The sequence below is a fragment of the Malurus melanocephalus genome, unplaced genomic scaffold (assembly GCF_030028575.1).
Source record: "Malurus melanocephalus ecotype Western Australia unplaced genomic scaffold, MMel_1.1 scaffold_535, whole genome shotgun sequence".
Classification (NCBI taxonomy): domain Eukaryota; kingdom Metazoa; phylum Chordata; class Aves; order Passeriformes; family Maluridae; genus Malurus; species Malurus melanocephalus.
Window position 1 is genome coordinate 339,212 of NW_026623767.1, and position 16,966 is coordinate 356,177.

General features: G+C 40.9%; 1 protein-coding gene across 3 annotated transcripts in view; it reads right to left on the reverse strand.

The window, feature by feature from the left end:
• Nucleotides 1-16,966, reverse strand: part of ADAMTS18 (ADAM metallopeptidase with thrombospondin type 1 motif 18) — a 76,062-nt gene that overhangs the window by 24,680 nt on the left and 34,416 nt on the right. For 2 of the 3 annotated variants that reach the window (XM_057381858.1, XM_057381860.1), the window contains exons 9-16: nucleotides 15,171-15,308; nucleotides 13,599-13,752; nucleotides 12,462-12,557; nucleotides 11,307-11,455; nucleotides 5,858-6,030; nucleotides 3,809-3,939; nucleotides 3,538-3,661; nucleotides 2,225-2,469 (exon numbers count right to left, since the gene is read on the reverse strand). In XM_057381858.1, coding sequence (XP_057237841.1) covers nucleotides 2,225-2,469; nucleotides 3,538-3,661; nucleotides 3,809-3,939; nucleotides 5,858-6,030; nucleotides 11,307-11,455; nucleotides 12,462-12,557; nucleotides 13,599-13,752; nucleotides 15,171-15,308 — 1,210 coding nt within the window. The remainder of the gene's footprint in view (nucleotides 1-2,224; nucleotides 2,470-3,537; nucleotides 3,662-3,808; nucleotides 3,940-5,857; nucleotides 6,031-11,306; nucleotides 11,456-12,461; nucleotides 12,558-13,598; nucleotides 13,753-15,170; nucleotides 15,309-16,966) is intronic. The other variant, XM_057381859.1, reaches the window with a different exon arrangement.

The following is a 16,966-nucleotide window of genomic DNA, read 5'->3' on the forward strand; positions in this document are numbered from 1 at the left end:
CATCTCACAGTGTTTGTAAATGTGGTTGTTTGGGTGTGAGACAGATGATTTGCAGAGAGGGGAGCAGGTCTGCAGCTTGGAGACCAAATTGRTCTTCGAACTAAAGAGTTCGAACTTTGAACACACATGCCCAAAACGAAAATTCTGCACTGGAGGAAGATGCTGCAAAAAGGCCGTGAATTGTGATGGCAATTYGAGGAAAGACAAGCCCTCGGCCTATGTCAAACTGCCTGTTCTAAAACATGTCCTAAACACCCTAAAGAGCTTTAACATGTGTCCATGGTCCAGGGCCTTCAGCGGTTCTTAAGGATTCATTTCAGTCCATTACCCAGCCAGCAGGAACAGCAGCAGAGCTCTTCAATGTTCCAAATAAGCACTCCACTGGATACTTGTGAAAGTTTAAATAACCCTTGAGRAACATCCTTCATGACCCAGTCGTGCTTGCCCTGTCTTGGCCTGAGCTGAGCAAGGGAGCAGACACAGAGCTGTGGCCACAGGGAGCAGATTCCRGAGACAGGGATATGGGATGAGGGAAGGACAGCAGGATGCTGCCTTGGACAGGGGGCACTGCATGTTTGGGAGGAGCTCACCAGAGCACTGCTGGAAGGTGTGGGAATGAACTGAATCCCTGCTGGGGAGGGATTTTTCCTTCTCTACGGAATGAAGTATTCATCTAAACACAACAGCTGAGTAACAAAGCCAGAGAGACCCGCTAGAGCTAGCAAAGGCAAACTAATGGAGCTCACAGGAAGCAAAAGCTTCAATGATTCAGCCAGAATTRGCCCTTCAGATGTTCTGATGCATTTTAAAACAAAATCTACCTAAGCAACCTAATGCAGAAGWTTTTTCTTAGAACAAAGTAGCAGAGGCGAATTTCAAAATTGTAAACCTGGAACTAACCATGTAAGCACCAAATTTCCTTTCTGTTAACAGTAATTTCAACACGGGACATCTGGCAAACAAAGTGGGTGATACAAATTTGATTGTGAGGTGAATATATATAACAGAACAACTGAACCAACACAAATTCATTCTCCAGGAACCTGTGTGTGGCATTTTGACTGTGTTCCAAGGTGGATRTGAAAATGGCTCCATTCAGCTGCAGTTTCAGAAGCATTATTTGAACCTGAGTGCTGACACAACGATATGTTTGATTTTTACATTATTGGATTTATTGCATCCCATGTATGGGAGGCATTTATCATCTCCATCACCATTGGGCAGCAGCTGAGAACTGCTGCCATAGGGTGTGTTTTTATGCATTTTCACTGATTTGAGAACAGTTTACTGAACTTCAGACCTTAATCACAGAATCACTAGGGTTGGAAGAGACCTTCAAGATCTTTGAGTYCAACCCATGTCCTGACACCTCAACTAAACCATGGCAGCAAGTGCCACATCCAATCTCTTTTTAAACACCTCCAGGGATGGTGACTCTGAAGCCTGATGATTTTTTGCTTTACCCTTTRCGCTTCTGTACCCTCTATGCATCCGCCTGTACCCCTTAGCCCACATGCTTGTAATTCCTGAAGCTTGATATTCCAGCTTAGTTTAGGAGTTCTGCTGGGCAGAGAGACCAAACATCCTGAGGAAGGGATCATCATGCCCTGTGCTATCTTAAACCCAAGGCTCCAGCCTTGGGTGAAGCCTTCTGTCCAGAACATCTTGTGYAAACTGRGCTCTGACCTCATCTGGGGGGGATTCATTAGAATAGGGGGACATTACTGTATTTGTTGGGTTTCTTATTGGGGAATCCTAGATAGATATGCTAATTCCTGAAACCTATAAAACTTGTATCCGTGCTGTACACAGGTGTGCATTCTGCCATCAAGTTGTGCACCTGGGATCCCAAATACCGAGRTAAAACCCTTTTAATCCCCTTAATCRTGTCTGTGCCATTATTAAAAACTGGCCTTTCAAGGCAACAACTCCACCACCTCCYTGGGCACACCATTCCAGTGCTTTATCACTCKTTCTGTAAAGAACTTTTTTCTCATATCCAACCTACACTTCCCTTGGTGCAGCTTGATGAAGCGGTGGAAGGCCCTTCAATCCGGCACGATTAAATCTGAATGCTACCGTGACTGTTCTTTAACCTTGCTGGGAGCCCCGGTGCAGAACTGTTCCCAATGCTGCAATGCAGAACATTCCCAATTGTGCAACGCAGAACATTCCCAACTCTGTAAGGCACAGCAGGGCAAGGACAAACACAAGCAGCGCTTACCTCAAACACCAGCGTCTCGTTGGTGGGTCCGGCCGCGTAGAGACTCTCGGGCCRCTCGAAGGAGCGCTGGTAGTCGAACACGGTGCCGGCGAAAGGGAACTTGCCCGGCCAGTCGATGGTCCAGTCCCCGGTGAGGTGGTAGCGGCCGGCCAGGCTGCGCACRGCCAGGTAGCTGGAGGAGACGTGCAGCTCGCGGAGATGGATGCTGCGYGCCCCGGCCGGCACCGTCACCACCGCGTAGTAGTCTGCGGGACACAGAGAGGAGGGTCTGATTGTTGGCAGCTGCCACACGGACASAGCTGGATCATCTTCCTGAGCCAGCCTGGAATTAGCACAGCTCAAAGGACACACAGCTGTTCTGAGCAACCTGGTTACACCGTTTGCACAGGGAAAAAACAGTTCTGGTTTAACCCCCCACTGCTCCATCAGGGCTGTGATCAGAGCAGCTCTGAGGTATTTCAATTCCTGAAATTTTTCCTTGCGATTAAAGGCAAGAAAAAGCAAGTTCACCCTAGAAAAATGCAGGACACACKAATGGTGGCTTCACTGTGGTTTTTCCCTGTAGTTCCTACAGTCCCTACTGCCAGCCACAAGGGTTTTAAGGTGAGATGCCCTGGGATGCAGAATCTTTCCAAAGCCCTGGATACCACAGGATCTCCCTGCTGCCTACAGGGTTGCATTACTGTATTCTGGACAATTCCTGGTCCATTGTACTGCAGTAATGACATGTCTTAGATCAACAGCAAACAGATCCTCAAAATACCCCTGCGGGTACAGAAATCTTATCTGCATTTCATGCCTGAGAAACTGCAGCACGGCGAGATTATTTCCCAAGAAACCTGTGACAGTCCACCGAGGAAAAGTCCACCTCCCAGTGACTGGATCTTCCACTGAAACAGCTGGACAGCTTCCAGCCAACTTAATTTGAAAATGGACATGGAAATACTGTCATCTTTGGCATTATGCTGTGCATAGCTTTTTATATGTTCTACAGTCCCACTCCAGTCAGAGCTGCTGACAGCTATTTTTTTCACTTGCCTGAATCCTAAAGTCTCTTTTAAAAGGAAATTCACACGTAAAGGGAAAATGTGGCCTAAGGAACAAGAGGATTGTTTAACTGACCAAGACTTATGCTCACAGCTTTCTTGTTACCAAGAAACAGGAGAAATGTGAACTCTCCTCTCACTCTCCCTGTGACTTTCAGCTCACATCTGGACCCTCAGCCACTGCCKGAATGAGCAGGGAGTCACATGTATTACATGGGGACAGCGCAGAGCAGCGAGTTGATGATCATGGGGAACAGCTTTCCTTACCATTAGCTTTGTGCTGGATCAAGTATTGGCCTTTAAAGAACTTGCACGTTGAATTGTCTCCTTTACAAACTCCACAAGCATCCAACACAGCTTTGGAACCCAGTCCATGATCACACCCTACTTGCTGCAACCAAAAGGCACAAGTGAAGGACTCAGACAAAAGGGAATTTGAAGAAAACAGCTGCATTTTCCCTAAAGGAGACAATTGTCCAGTTAAAAAAAAAATATATATATAGACATTAGGATTATAAGAAACTTAATTTTATCTTACTTCACATATTCCATCAATACAAACATCATAATTATCTGGAGAACACAGAGTTCCATCTTTCACTTTGCTGGACATGGCGAAGAAAAAGTCAAAGTCTTCAGCTGTGCAGTACAATTTACATCTGTCTTCCTCTGGGGGAAAAAAAAAAAACAACAAAAAAAAGGTCAAGGAAGCATTAGCAAACCTGCAGCACAGTGTTAAAGAGATAAAAAGCACCTTGGCTGTTGTTTCTTCCTGTATTCCAGAGGAGAAGCTACAAGGATGAACTGTGCATGGTGACAGTTTAGGACACCAGAACATAGCTGAATAGAAATACAGCTAAATAGAGTGATTTATTTTCTGCTTTTTTAAAAGTGTGGATTTGCTTGTCCACACCGAGAATTAAGAATTCAAACCCAATGTTTGAAGGATGTGCACTGCTACAGCTCTGCTGCTGCACCCTGACTGCAGTTCCACTGCTTCACTGTCTCAAATTTCATTTTTATTATGAGAAATGGGAGATTGTAATAATTTTATTTGAAGTTTATTTAAAATTTGGGAAAGGGATAACATGGCACAAATGATCCGTTCAGCTGAAAGCCAGAACTGCAGTCAGACTTCTCTCTAACAAAAGCATTTTTCCTCCAACAAATCCCAACCATTGTCAAATTTCTCCTTACACATGGGTGGTGTTTTATGCTTATAAAGGGCTGGTTAATTCTGCACAGAAAAAAGCAGTCATGAAATTGTAAATATATTCACTCTTGCTCAAATACACAGTTCTAATACAAAATCTAAGTGCAACAAATAAAACACCACAATAAAGTTTTGAAGAACATGAAATTGTATCCAAAATAGTGTCCTTTTAAATCAGCAGCTGGATTTCCAGTAGTCCTTTCTACAGAGGTAAAGCATCTGTAGCAATTTTGCAAACCAGATCTTGTTTTCCAGACTATAAATGTAGATCTTGGGGGAGCCTTTGAGCAGCTGAGAGTAAGGATGGATATTTCCAACTACAGAGGCACTTGGGGACGTCTTGCTTTTGAAAAACATGCCCCTTGTCCCTAATTTTAAGCTTCTTTTACTAAACACAGCCCTTCCCTTTACAACAGTGTAGACCACCTTTATTTCTATATAAAAATATGTATTTTTCTCCCTACTATACAATATCGACTCTTGCACACTGTGAAACCATATTACTTCTTTCCTCTGGCCTGTTAGGACATTTCTAAATATCCATGAAAATGTCCGCAAAGACTTTTGAAGAAAATATAATCAGGCTATGACTGAAAATTACATGTATGTGTGTATATATACATTTAATTATAAATTTATTATCATCAAAAGCCAATTTGTACATGTGCTAAACAAAGAAGCTATGATGTGAGAAAATCCAGACACTTTTATTCAAGTCATTTCAGCAACAATCCCTGCTTTCAAAACAGAGAAAATATTTGTTTTATCTGATAWAAGTGAATACCGATTCAAAATATTTGCAAAATTAAGATGCATAAAGTAAAAATAAACTCACTTGTGCAAAATAACAGAAATAGTTATTGAGACCTGGACTTGATAAAGATCTCTTAGTAAAAGATKACTTTAAAAAATGTATGCCAGTACATTGTTTGCATTTCCACTTCTCATGGGACCATACCAGCAGAAAAGTCAAAAGGTTGATTTACTGCTGCATTTCGAAATCTGAGAACATTCCAAAGGAAGGAAGATTCTCGTGGTGTTCTTGTGGAAGCTTACATTTCCCATGCTGGAAATTCCATGGAAATTGTTTTGCTTGGGTTTCAGACTAAGCAATATGGAATATAAAATGAGAAAGAGAGGGGTGGCAASAGCCAGGGAGTCACGGCAAGGACAAGGACTCAAATTCCCAGCCCCAATCAATCCTGCGTGTCCATACAGGCAGGATCACAYGGGAGGCTCTGCTGGAAAGCAAACACATCCCACACAGACCCAGTGAGCCTGCCTCTGCTGCCATGGGCTGATGTTTGCCAGAGCACAGGGTGAATGGGTGCTCAGAGCCTCTCCCTGGCTGTCTCAGGGCAGGGYCACTCTCACCTTCCACTTTGGTGTAGGGCTTCCACTTGTAGAACCAGCCGCGGAAGGGTTTGCTGTTGTACTCGGCGCACTGCTGCGCTCGGAAGTCCAGGCTGTTGGCAGGGCAGGGCTGYTTATTGCACAGCTGGTACACACGGCTGGAGCCCTGGCAGAACTTCCCACCRTACTGGGGCCTAAAAACAACAAAAAAATGATGATTTTGCAAAGTSTCCTTTTTGTGTGATTGACGTGTTACACGTGTATGAGAGCAGAGGGAATGGGGGAGGACAAACTGCCCTGGGAGATCCCTCTTTCTTACATGGGCCATTAATTCTCATGGCTCCTAAAACCCAGCAAAGCAGTTGACGTGAATTATCTGCTAGGATCGCYGCAGACTCAGCAAAGATGCAACCATCTAGAGGTGAGTCATGTTTGCACTAATTTAAATTTATAGGGCTATTTGGTATTGGCCGGGTTCAACCTTGTTATACAGCTATTTTTACTCTGYTGTGACCAAGGAATGAACATGTGCAAAGAATTACCTATCACAATTAGAGCTAATAAAGGATAACATAACACTGATCAAACAAAAAGAGCATGAATGATTACATTTGCTTGTTCATTTCTTTGGTAAATCACTCGGAAAAAAATGTGCTTTTAAATCATCAGAGGAAATGGGGACTGTGCATAGTTGTCCTGCTTTGGGAMAATGCTGGAACTCAGGGATAATTTTATACATGTCACATCCATTTCAGCAACCCTTACCTGGGCAGTTCCCTTCATTTTGGCCAGAACGGAAAGAGCATATTCCGTTTCTTTGTTAATACCTCATGTTATCAGAATATAATTTTTTTGACTATTTGGTCTGTGCAYAGACATTGTAAAACAATGTCAAATGCAAGAGTTGCTCTTTTTAAGAGCAATTCACTGATGTCATTTGTGCAGTTTCACAATGCTCAGATACACATCTGCAACTACTGAGCCAAGTCTTCAGAACAATGGTTTCTAAGAATTCTTTGTTGTATTATACAATTCTTGCATCTAGCAAAAAGAAATGCACCAATGCTGCCCTGGCACTCATTTATATAATGATTGTTTTTTTTTAAATCAGGGAACTGACATGTTTGAAGGACAAGCAACAAACTTTCAGTGGACAGATTTGCCCATGTTACACCCACATTAAGGAAAAAAAACAGAATAACATAAAAGATACTCTATGACAGTAATATATTAACTAGCAATAAAAATATAAGAGCATAAAATATACAATTGAAATATACTTGCTGTTTATTGTTTAAACCATAAATAAACTATATTGTTGAAATCCCTAAACACTGTTCTAGAATTTCTCCCCACATTCAAGGTYCCCATGTAGCCCTGACTTTGTCATGCCTGGAGTAACATGGAGACAGCTCAGTGCAACATGGAAGAGAAAATCCAGGTGCTTCTTCTGATTTCCCTGCTATARATTTTAACTCCCATATGTCTAACCCTCTAACCAAGCTGGGACTTGCCTTTTTATGTTTTATTTACACAATATGTGCCTCTTCCAGAATTCTGGGCTGCAAAGCAGTCTTTCAGAGGAAGAGATGGAAACCCACCTGTTACTGTTATTTAAAACTAGGTTAATTCACCAGTGAAATGTGCTGTGGAAAAAAACACAACAACTTCCAGTGACTTTTCTTGAGGTCACCTCCTAGCTACACTGATATTGAATATAATGGTGAAGGTCTCCAAATCAAATTTTCTGTCCCACTTGGTGGCAATCCAGCCTGTGAAGGGCAGGGAGGATATGGAACATCAGTGAAATCAGGGAGTGTTTATGTTGACTTTGTGCAACTGGTGAGAGCTTTGAGTTAGGGCAGCCAAGCTGTTGGGTGCTGACTCAATTCCCTACAGACTTTCTTTACAGCTTCAGCACATGGAGGATTTTTGACCTCCTTCAGCCCCAGAGAACAAATCTGCTTTAGTGCAAGGAAAAGAAACAGCCTCTTTCCAAGTAAATGCCACGAAATAAGCAAAATAATAGAATTATTTATGGCTAGATCGTGATTTCCAGCCTCATTCTTGCATTTGAGGAAGGGATAAAATTCTAAACTAAGGGAGCTCTGAGAGAGGCATTCTGTTTYCCCAGCTCCATTACAGCATTTTAATATTACAGTACATTCCCATTACTGAAACTGTTGGCTGGCGAGCGAAGGAAACTTCTCCACCTTCATTTTTACCAACAAGATGTCAGTAGGAATTAAGTAATTCACAGGAAATGAGAGGGAGAGGTACAAAAGCAAATTTCTGTGGAGGTACCATTATCCACACTGAGAAAATCACATTTTTCTTGAGGATGGTTGTGCCACCAGTAGGTTTTGGGTTGACTGCCTCCAGAAGCTGTTGGTGTATCTGCACTCACAGTGGGATGCCTTGCACAGAGAATATTCCAATATTTCTGTAGTGGAACAGTGCCTCAATACAGAATCAGCCTAAAGCTTTCATCCCTCTGTGACCCCCCAACACTGACATAAACAGGTTGACCCACATGAGACCTTGCTCAGGGTAACTGGAAAAGGAAAAAAAGTTTGGTAAGAAAGACCAGCACAAAAAAATCTTCCAAGATGGATTTGGAAAAGGAGTCTAAGTGCAAAAAGGTAACTACTCCATTTAAGACTCAAATATTAAAATGCTACAAGAGTAGCTTAAATGAATTCTGCCATGCCCTTTTAAGGGTGGATTTCCTGAATCATGATATTCACTGCAACACAGCACAGAAAGWGAGGAATCCTGGAATTCATCTGATCAAGGAATGTATTTTATGCAATAAAAATTAATTAGGACTGAAATTCTGGAGTTCTACTTTTCCCTGTTTTGTAATTTAATTTCATGTAAAAACACTTCTGCTTATCTTGTGGCCAAATTATGATAGTACCACAAAGCTACTTTATTCTGCACAAATCTGAAAGGTCTTTCCCAATCTTTGTTTTTTAGAAGTATTTTAAATGGCATCATTAATTTGCATCAGTTTACATCTCCCRTTTTCTGTAATCACTGCTACAGATATTGTACACAAAAGATTTCTAAAAGAGTGTCCAAGCAGCTTTGATTCAGTCTTTGGACTGCATACATGCCTAAAACTCCACTCTGCTCTTGCWCAACAATGCACTATTGTGAAGTGCAGGATGCAGTCCCACAGATATGATTTAGATATTAATTTAAATCTCTCGGGCACTCTTCGGGTTCTTTCCCAGCTCAACTATTCAATTATGCAATCAATTTCTATCTTGGAAAAGCACCTCAGCTGTAAAGTGCTGTGGCGTATGAAAACCAGACCCATGAAATTACACRGTGACAATTTACAGGGACCTGATGATTTTAGCAAATCTGCCCAACTCTGGGTGTGGCCACAGGGGCTGCCTGAAAATTGGCAAGAGGAAGGGAATTGAATTGGTTGGTTATTATTTGCAAGAGGAAAATTTCACAGACACACAAGGTAACAATATTTTCACATGCAGCAGCCTAATTCAGTGCTCTTCACTTGTCCTTAAGTTTCTGGTAAGGTGGGTCACCCTTAAAATCACCAGAAACTGAGACATTTCCCTCAACATTCATAAGAAGTCAATTATTTTGACTTCACTTTAGAGTCCAGTCAGTTCTTCATAGACTCACATCCCTTGTTCAAATCTGTTACAGAAATTTCATTCTTTTTAATTTTCAAAACTTTCCTATCCAAAATAATCTCTCAAGTTTTTGAACAAAATAAACATCAGCTCTTCAACAAATCTGGATTAGGAAAAGTGAATTAAACATAGCATAAATAAAATTATATATATATATATATATATATATATATGTACTAAAATATATAAACATCTGAAATAAGTTTCAGAAATTCAAAAGGAAAAGAATCATTATTATGAGTTTCTGTGTATTTATAGAAGTGAACACTGAATAGGGGTGAGTTTTCAAATCATTCTGTGTGGGGTAACATTGAAAATGGARTCTATTATTTTTCTTATAATTCCACATTATACAAGATGCTGTGATGGCAAATACAGCTGAGTGGACATTTGTGCCCTCTTGTGTGGCTTATCTATACTCCTGTCATTCCATCAGCATAACTCAGAGAGAATTATACCATCTTCTCTTTGCTCTAGCTGGATTGCCACTAATACAATGGAATTAAATCTATGGCAAACATGATCCAGCTCTGATATCAAGTATGGCCTGGTTACATCAAATCTTACTTTATCAGAACAGACTCTGAAAGCAAGTTCTAAATGCTGCAGCAGCTGACACACTTCATGTTAAAGAGCTCCTGTGGGAAGTCTTTACCAATTACACCAYGGCACCAAACTGAGCCATTTCCACCACTGGACATTTTCCTGTCACTCAGGGGAGCTGATGCATAAATGCAAAAATCAATGTGCACCCAAACAAATTTAGCAAGGAAAACAGGGATGGAAGCAGGAAGGCTAAAATATGTACAGGGCCTCTAAYTGAGACCCTGAATTCTTTTGCTAAACAGTTTAACTGTTAAAGGAAACTATCCAAGTAATTTATTTATGAAAATGAACTGAGAAACAACAGAAAAGGTTGAGAAAATACTCTATTGAGGATCTGCAAAAATTGGCTTGGCTGAGGGTAATAAAGACTATTTTAACTAACTCACATTCTCCTATAACACAGTATATGAAGCGTGGATATTATTACTGCAGCACTGTATAGTAGATGAGAGGCTTCTTTACAGCCTCATATAAACTGTGTCATATTTTCTCTGTTTTTTATTATGGCAGTTTAAATGCTGCTTTTATTGTGTGCAATGAGGAATACATGTGTCTATGCCTGCTGAATTTGTGTATGAAATAAAACAAGGAAATCCTTTTTTTTGCTTGTAAGTTGCAGTGAGTTGAGTACTTGGGAAAGACTGGTCAGGTAACACTATACCTCTATTTTGAAATATTATTATAATGAATAGTGGTGTTTATAGATAAGACATTAATTAGAGACAAATACCAAAAATGTTTCCTGAGTTGGCACACAATTGTAGGGTTCATGAAATATAAAAGAATACAAACATGACAGACATACATCTGTCATTATCCTGGATAATATAATGCCAGTAGAAGTCTTAATAGTTTTAAGTTCTTTTTTTGTCCTGCTCTTGGGCCATTGAGTGTAAAAATGTCTGTATGGTGTTTCCTTTCTTCTGCAGGCATTTGATACACTACAGYGTCCCAAAATAAATTCCAAAATGAACAGACAAAGTGAATTTCTGGTACTCCAGCAGTCTGCAGACAGCCACTGCTTTCTGCTGTTCCGTYTTTCACCCATGGACTGGTCACACTGGAAGAAAGTCCTACATGGAAGAAAGTCCTGCAAACATTCCCACACATGTTATTTCCCGAAGTGGACTCTGCTAACTTTTTGTTCTAACAACATAAATAATAAAAAAGAATCCCTTTGCATACCCATGACTTACTTTGGGTTATTGCAGTGTCTCTCCTGGTAGGTGACCCCYCCTCCACAGGTGCGAGTGCACTCGGACCACTCGGCCCAGGCAGACCACTGGCCATTGACGGGCTTGGGCCCATGCTCACCGTACCGCACACACTGTCCTCTTCGACACCACTGCAAAACAATGCCAGAAAACACAGTCAGCACTACCTAGCAAACGTAAAAAAAAAAAAATTAAAAACACATTTAAAAGCTTCAGCGTTTGATTCTTTCCAATGTAAGGTCACCCAGTGAACTCACTGAACAGCTCACAGCAGGACAAGGACTCTGGAGTAGGACTTTGATCCATACAATGGCAGAGATAAGTAATGTTCAAAAATTTGTTCAAGTTCTGAGTTGAAAATCTCTGAGGTATAAATTTTCAAAACTGTTCTCTTGAAGAGTCCTTTTTTGGCTTACTCTTTTCCAAAAAATTCATGTTGTTCTATGGTCCTGGATGCAGAGCCTGAACACTTCCCATGTAATTTACAAACAGCCTGCTAGAATTCTGCTAAAATATCTCCCTTTTATGATTCAATTTGGAAATACTGCACAAAGAGAAAAAGCAAAATAGAACATTTGTCAGTAACTTGAAAATAAAAACAACATTCTGCTGAAAGAAATGCTACAGGAAAAGAAAATATTATGTACAACTACAGATGAGAGTAAATTAGACAGTTCAACCCAAATAAACTCAAATGAGAGTAAATACAAACAAATAAAATAAAAGGAAATTAGGAGGTTTGACTCAAACAAATAAGCTATTTCACTGGTGATGTCTGATGACAAAACACATGATGCCTTTAGCAAATATTATAGCTTCATGTATGCTCACATCAGAGTGGAATTTCAAGCACTGTCCCAACTCCTGTTATAATTCATGTATTTTCTTACTGATTTAGAATTTCCAGAGATATCTGATGCCACAGCTCAACAGGAAAGGCACCAGACCTTGTCATCAGCCAAATACCCCTGGGGGGACACGTCCTGAACAGGCACGGTATCATTCCCAATGCCATCTCAAAGTCCAGGATGGCAAATCTGCATCTGGTTAAACTGGTTTTKATGGAAGCTTGAATTTGACCAAACACAGTCTAAAGTCAAGTTAGGACGACAATGTTTTATTTATAAAACCACTTACCATACTTACACCACAAGSTGTTCCTTCTGCTGCGGGCATGAACTTTGTCTCACACCTGTGACCCACTTTATGACACCAAAGTGATTTGCAGATATCCTGAAAAGGAAACAGTACTCAATATAATACTCAGAATTTCCATTATTTTCTGCTGTTTTGAAAGATTAATAAATGATRCATGCTTTTTCTACCTTAAAGGACATATAAATAAACTATTTCCTGAATTTAGAAAAGCCTGGGTTTAAGTTTCCCAGCCCACCATACCGTGTATATTGCCTTCTTGTTTATGCACCATTTCACTATATATTTCTTGAAACTATATTGAGTGTGAGATTATAATAGAATGCAAACAGTGTTAAAATGTTCATGGCTAAAATTTCATCRTGTCTGCAGGGACTATAATACTGTGAAGAGACAAGATTTTCCTAAGCCACAGAAAATATCTGGAAAGGCAGTCTGTGCACAGCACTGTTCACTCCCTCTTCCTTGTCTATGAGCTGTGGAAGAAACACAGCTGCCATCACYTGAATAATGTGGTTATTATACAATAAATCAAAGTATTCCAGGATAATAACAGGAGTAAAAGAAATTACCATAGTTTTTTTCAGAATGAGCACTCCAGATTATTGTAAAAAATGCCTTCCCTGAAGAGACCAGTAAGGAGTGCAACAGTCATTAAAACAATAGGTTAATCTAAATTAATCATTCATCATGAAGTTAAGAGTATAAGTTACATTTCATTGCTCTGAAATAACCCCATAKATCTCTCCCAGACTTTCTGCTGTCAATGCATAAAAGCAAAACACAAGAAACTGAGTCCTTCTTACCCCACACCCCACGCAAGCTTTGATCAAAACTCTCCTAATTTCCCTTAACACAGCAGGCAAGGGCTCATGGCTCATGTGGATTCAAGTGCACTCCTTTTGACTCCTGGAAAGAACACATTTCCTTCCGAAACTCCCCTGGGACTGGGATATTCCTCAAAAGAGGCCAGTGCCTTCAAAGCAAATTGCCAAGCAAGATAAGGCAGRGAAACAGCCCAGGCCTCTGAAGAACCCCGTGTTGCACTCATTCGATGAACTGCAGATGAGGGCAGGTCCCTCATGGCACTGTAACTTCTCAAAAGTGCATCACAGGTACCTTTACGAAGCTGAGGTTGCAGAGTTTTGCTTTCATTCCAAATTGCCACTTGCACTGGGTATCAGCATCATAGATCTGCCCTGGCAGCTTGTCAGGGTATTTATACTGTCCTGTTTGCTTCGGTTCATCAATCAGGCACGCCGCTTGAGCTGTACTGTAATGAGAAGGTCAATTAATCACGACTATGATCTTTACATCAAAATATTTTAATTAGCTACAGACCAGCACAAATACTCAGCATGGTAWAGAGTACCTTGAACTAGTTTTAGAGGTATGCTCTGAAATGAGTATTTCTGTATGCAGGAACCCAAAGATCTGGACATATTGTTGGTAGCCTGACCTGCAAAGTTTTAAGGAAGCAGGAATTTCCAGGTTTTGGGATTGTTGTGACAACAAGAAAGCATGATGCCAAATCCTTTTCCTCCCTGTACTCCTGGGTAACCAAGGGCAAAGTGACCTYGCCTGCTTCTTCCCTTCAGTGGATTCCCCAATCAGGAATGAGCAGAAGGAGCAGGCAGAGTATCTGAACCTGCCCCATGTGGAGCTGACAGAAGGCTGCTGCAGGGTGTGTGTTTTGGGCTGCGGTGACCAGAGCACAGCTCCCAACTCCACCTTTTCCCCTTTGTCTCAGCCTGAGACAGAAGGTCACTGTGGGTTTACCTACCCAGGGTCAGTCTCTCAGGTTAGACCTCCAACATTGCAGTCTGGAGGGCTCATATGACTTTTTAGCTTGCAATTTGCTTCTGTACACAAAAAATAGTGCATCACTGCAGCATCAAAAAATCCCCAGAACTCCACTGCCTTTTCTGGCTGCTACTCAGAGATATTGCCTGGGAATTCAAGGATCARACCACATAACCACCAAAGTGCCTGATTCTCACTCTAAGGAATTAACATCTAAAATGCCTGTGCTGCTCTTGGTCACAGTACCTCCTACACATTTTTTAGTAATTCTGTATAGTCTATCCATGAATGACAAAAAATATAAGGGAAAGATTAATGTCATGATGAATTAAACTGTACTTGAAAAACAGTTCTTTAAAGGCATCACTGAGTAATGACAAYATGCTGGAAAAATAACTGACATCTTTCCCTTTCTCCTTTTTTCTTTCTCCCAGAAACAGGATGAGAAAAATGTAAAATGTAAAATGACATGAGCTAGACCAAGCGAGAAAGTCCAGTGAGAAAGGCCACTGACATTAATTTACATTTTGCAATGATTTTGGTGCCACCATATCTGTTCTCTTTTGTGTACACTTCCTACTAATTCTCTAATAAACTCAGCTGCTGACAGGATTGCCTGGGAAGAATGACATCCCASTCATTACTGCAGGGTACTCCTGGAGGGTGAAATCCCTGCATTTGAAATGAGGCAGGAAAAAATCCCTTCCAGGCAACACCACCCCAACACTCCAGCAGCCTGAGTGTGTGGGCTCACATACTGCAAGGGCCTGAGCACATTTTAAAGGAGSAGAATTTCACACTTTAGTAATTTTTACACTGTTCAAGAATTCAAGCCCAGTTACTAAAGCTGCATTCCCTGGCACTGGCCCAGATTAACATCTGACCTACCTGAGAAATTTGTTGAGATACTGCCTGCTGCACACAGACCAAGAAAACACTCCATTGTTTCCAGTGAGTGTGGGAGACATAATATTTCCCTCAGCTTTTCTACAAGYGTTTCCTTCTCCATCATGAATCATACCAAAGCTGAAAAGAGAACCAGGTGGGAGAGCAATAGTAATAGTCTAGATTAAACAGAAGCAAGACAAAATCTGGGGGAAAAGAAATATGTTCTGGGGAACWTCCCTATGCTTGAACTCCACAGGGAATGCAGAATTCATCCCTTTCATTTCAAAAAGATGAAAGCTTATGCACCATATAAATTAGTTTTGGTATGAAACAAATTCCAATTAACAGCCCATTTCTGTCATCACCCACTTGTCTGATGGACAAAGGGCAGTCAGGTCCCAAGGAGGAGCACACTGGGGCTGCCCAGGAGCTCTGCAYGGGGAGCCAGGAGCAGGACACTGCCCAGAGGCCCTGGAGCTGCAGGCTATCTCCAGAGCTTCCCACTTCACCCATTTCCCATTCCCAAAGCAGAACTGTGTCACGGATGGACATCAGGGATTCAGTGTTCAGCCACACTTGTGCTTTCCCATGAATCCATCCTAAAACCTGCATGCAGTGAGGTTTATCTCTGCCCAGGATAATGCCTGTTACCAGGMACTGTGTGGAGACCAGAATCCAGGGAAATGCCAGACATAGGAATACACGTTACACACCATAACTGCCCTCCTGATGGGAGGGAAGAGCTACAGAGCTCCATCTGGAGCCAAAGAAATGAGTGTGAATAAAGAGAATATAAAAATATTATTATTCTTCTAATTTTGACCTCTAACTTGCTATATTATCTCAGCCAAATCACATTKGTTTCCTCACCTTTGTTATACAGTGTCACTTTGTAACAAAGTGTCTAAACTGTAACTTTTTAATGGGAATGGGGCCTCTTACTGGGAATAYTGCTTATTATGGTGAATTTTGCTCAGTCTGAGCATCAGGAGGCCCTGCTTTCACCAGGAGAGGTGTTAGGATGATATAAAGAATAATAAGCAATAATAATAATAAAAATTGTGTTATAATTACAAATGATGGGGATTTTACGGATATAATAAAGCTAATTTTTAGAGGTTTTCCTTTCACTGTTCTGTATTTACTCACTGTATGGGACATCTGTGAATTTCAATGTGTTTTGGATAGAAATTTCATCATCTGTTACTTCAATATTGGAGTACATTGGCGACTTTCTAAATGTAATCTGTGCATGTGCAGGGAATATCTAATTTACTGGACCCAAGCCTCTACTGCTATAAATCATCAYAGGCTCATCAGAGTTACTGCATGTGTTGCCATCAGCTGAGGCTCCAAACTTCCTAAACACATGGCTTTTCCTATAAATGGACAAGAAAGTGCCAATTGAGCCAGTATTTTAGGACSCTTCATAAAAAAGTTGTTCCCCAGCACTGCAGAAAGAGAATTCCCAGTTTATACCCCACTGACAAAAGGGGCTCTGAAAACCCAGAGGAACTGCTGAGGTTTCAGGTAAAGACTTAGGAAAATCATTAAAATGTTTAACAAAAGACTAAAATATCTAACCACTGAAGCTTTCAGTGGGTCACAGAGTGTGATAKGAAACCTTTGGTTAATATATTCATATATTCACAGTGGACCTCAGCACCACCAAGGCTTTCACAGGTTTGTTTTCTTTCTCTTCMAGGAATCTCTGTATTAAAGAAATCAAGTTTTGTTGTCTTACATCACATATTAGGTAGTCTCAGGACCATGAACACGACAAATGATCATAAAGA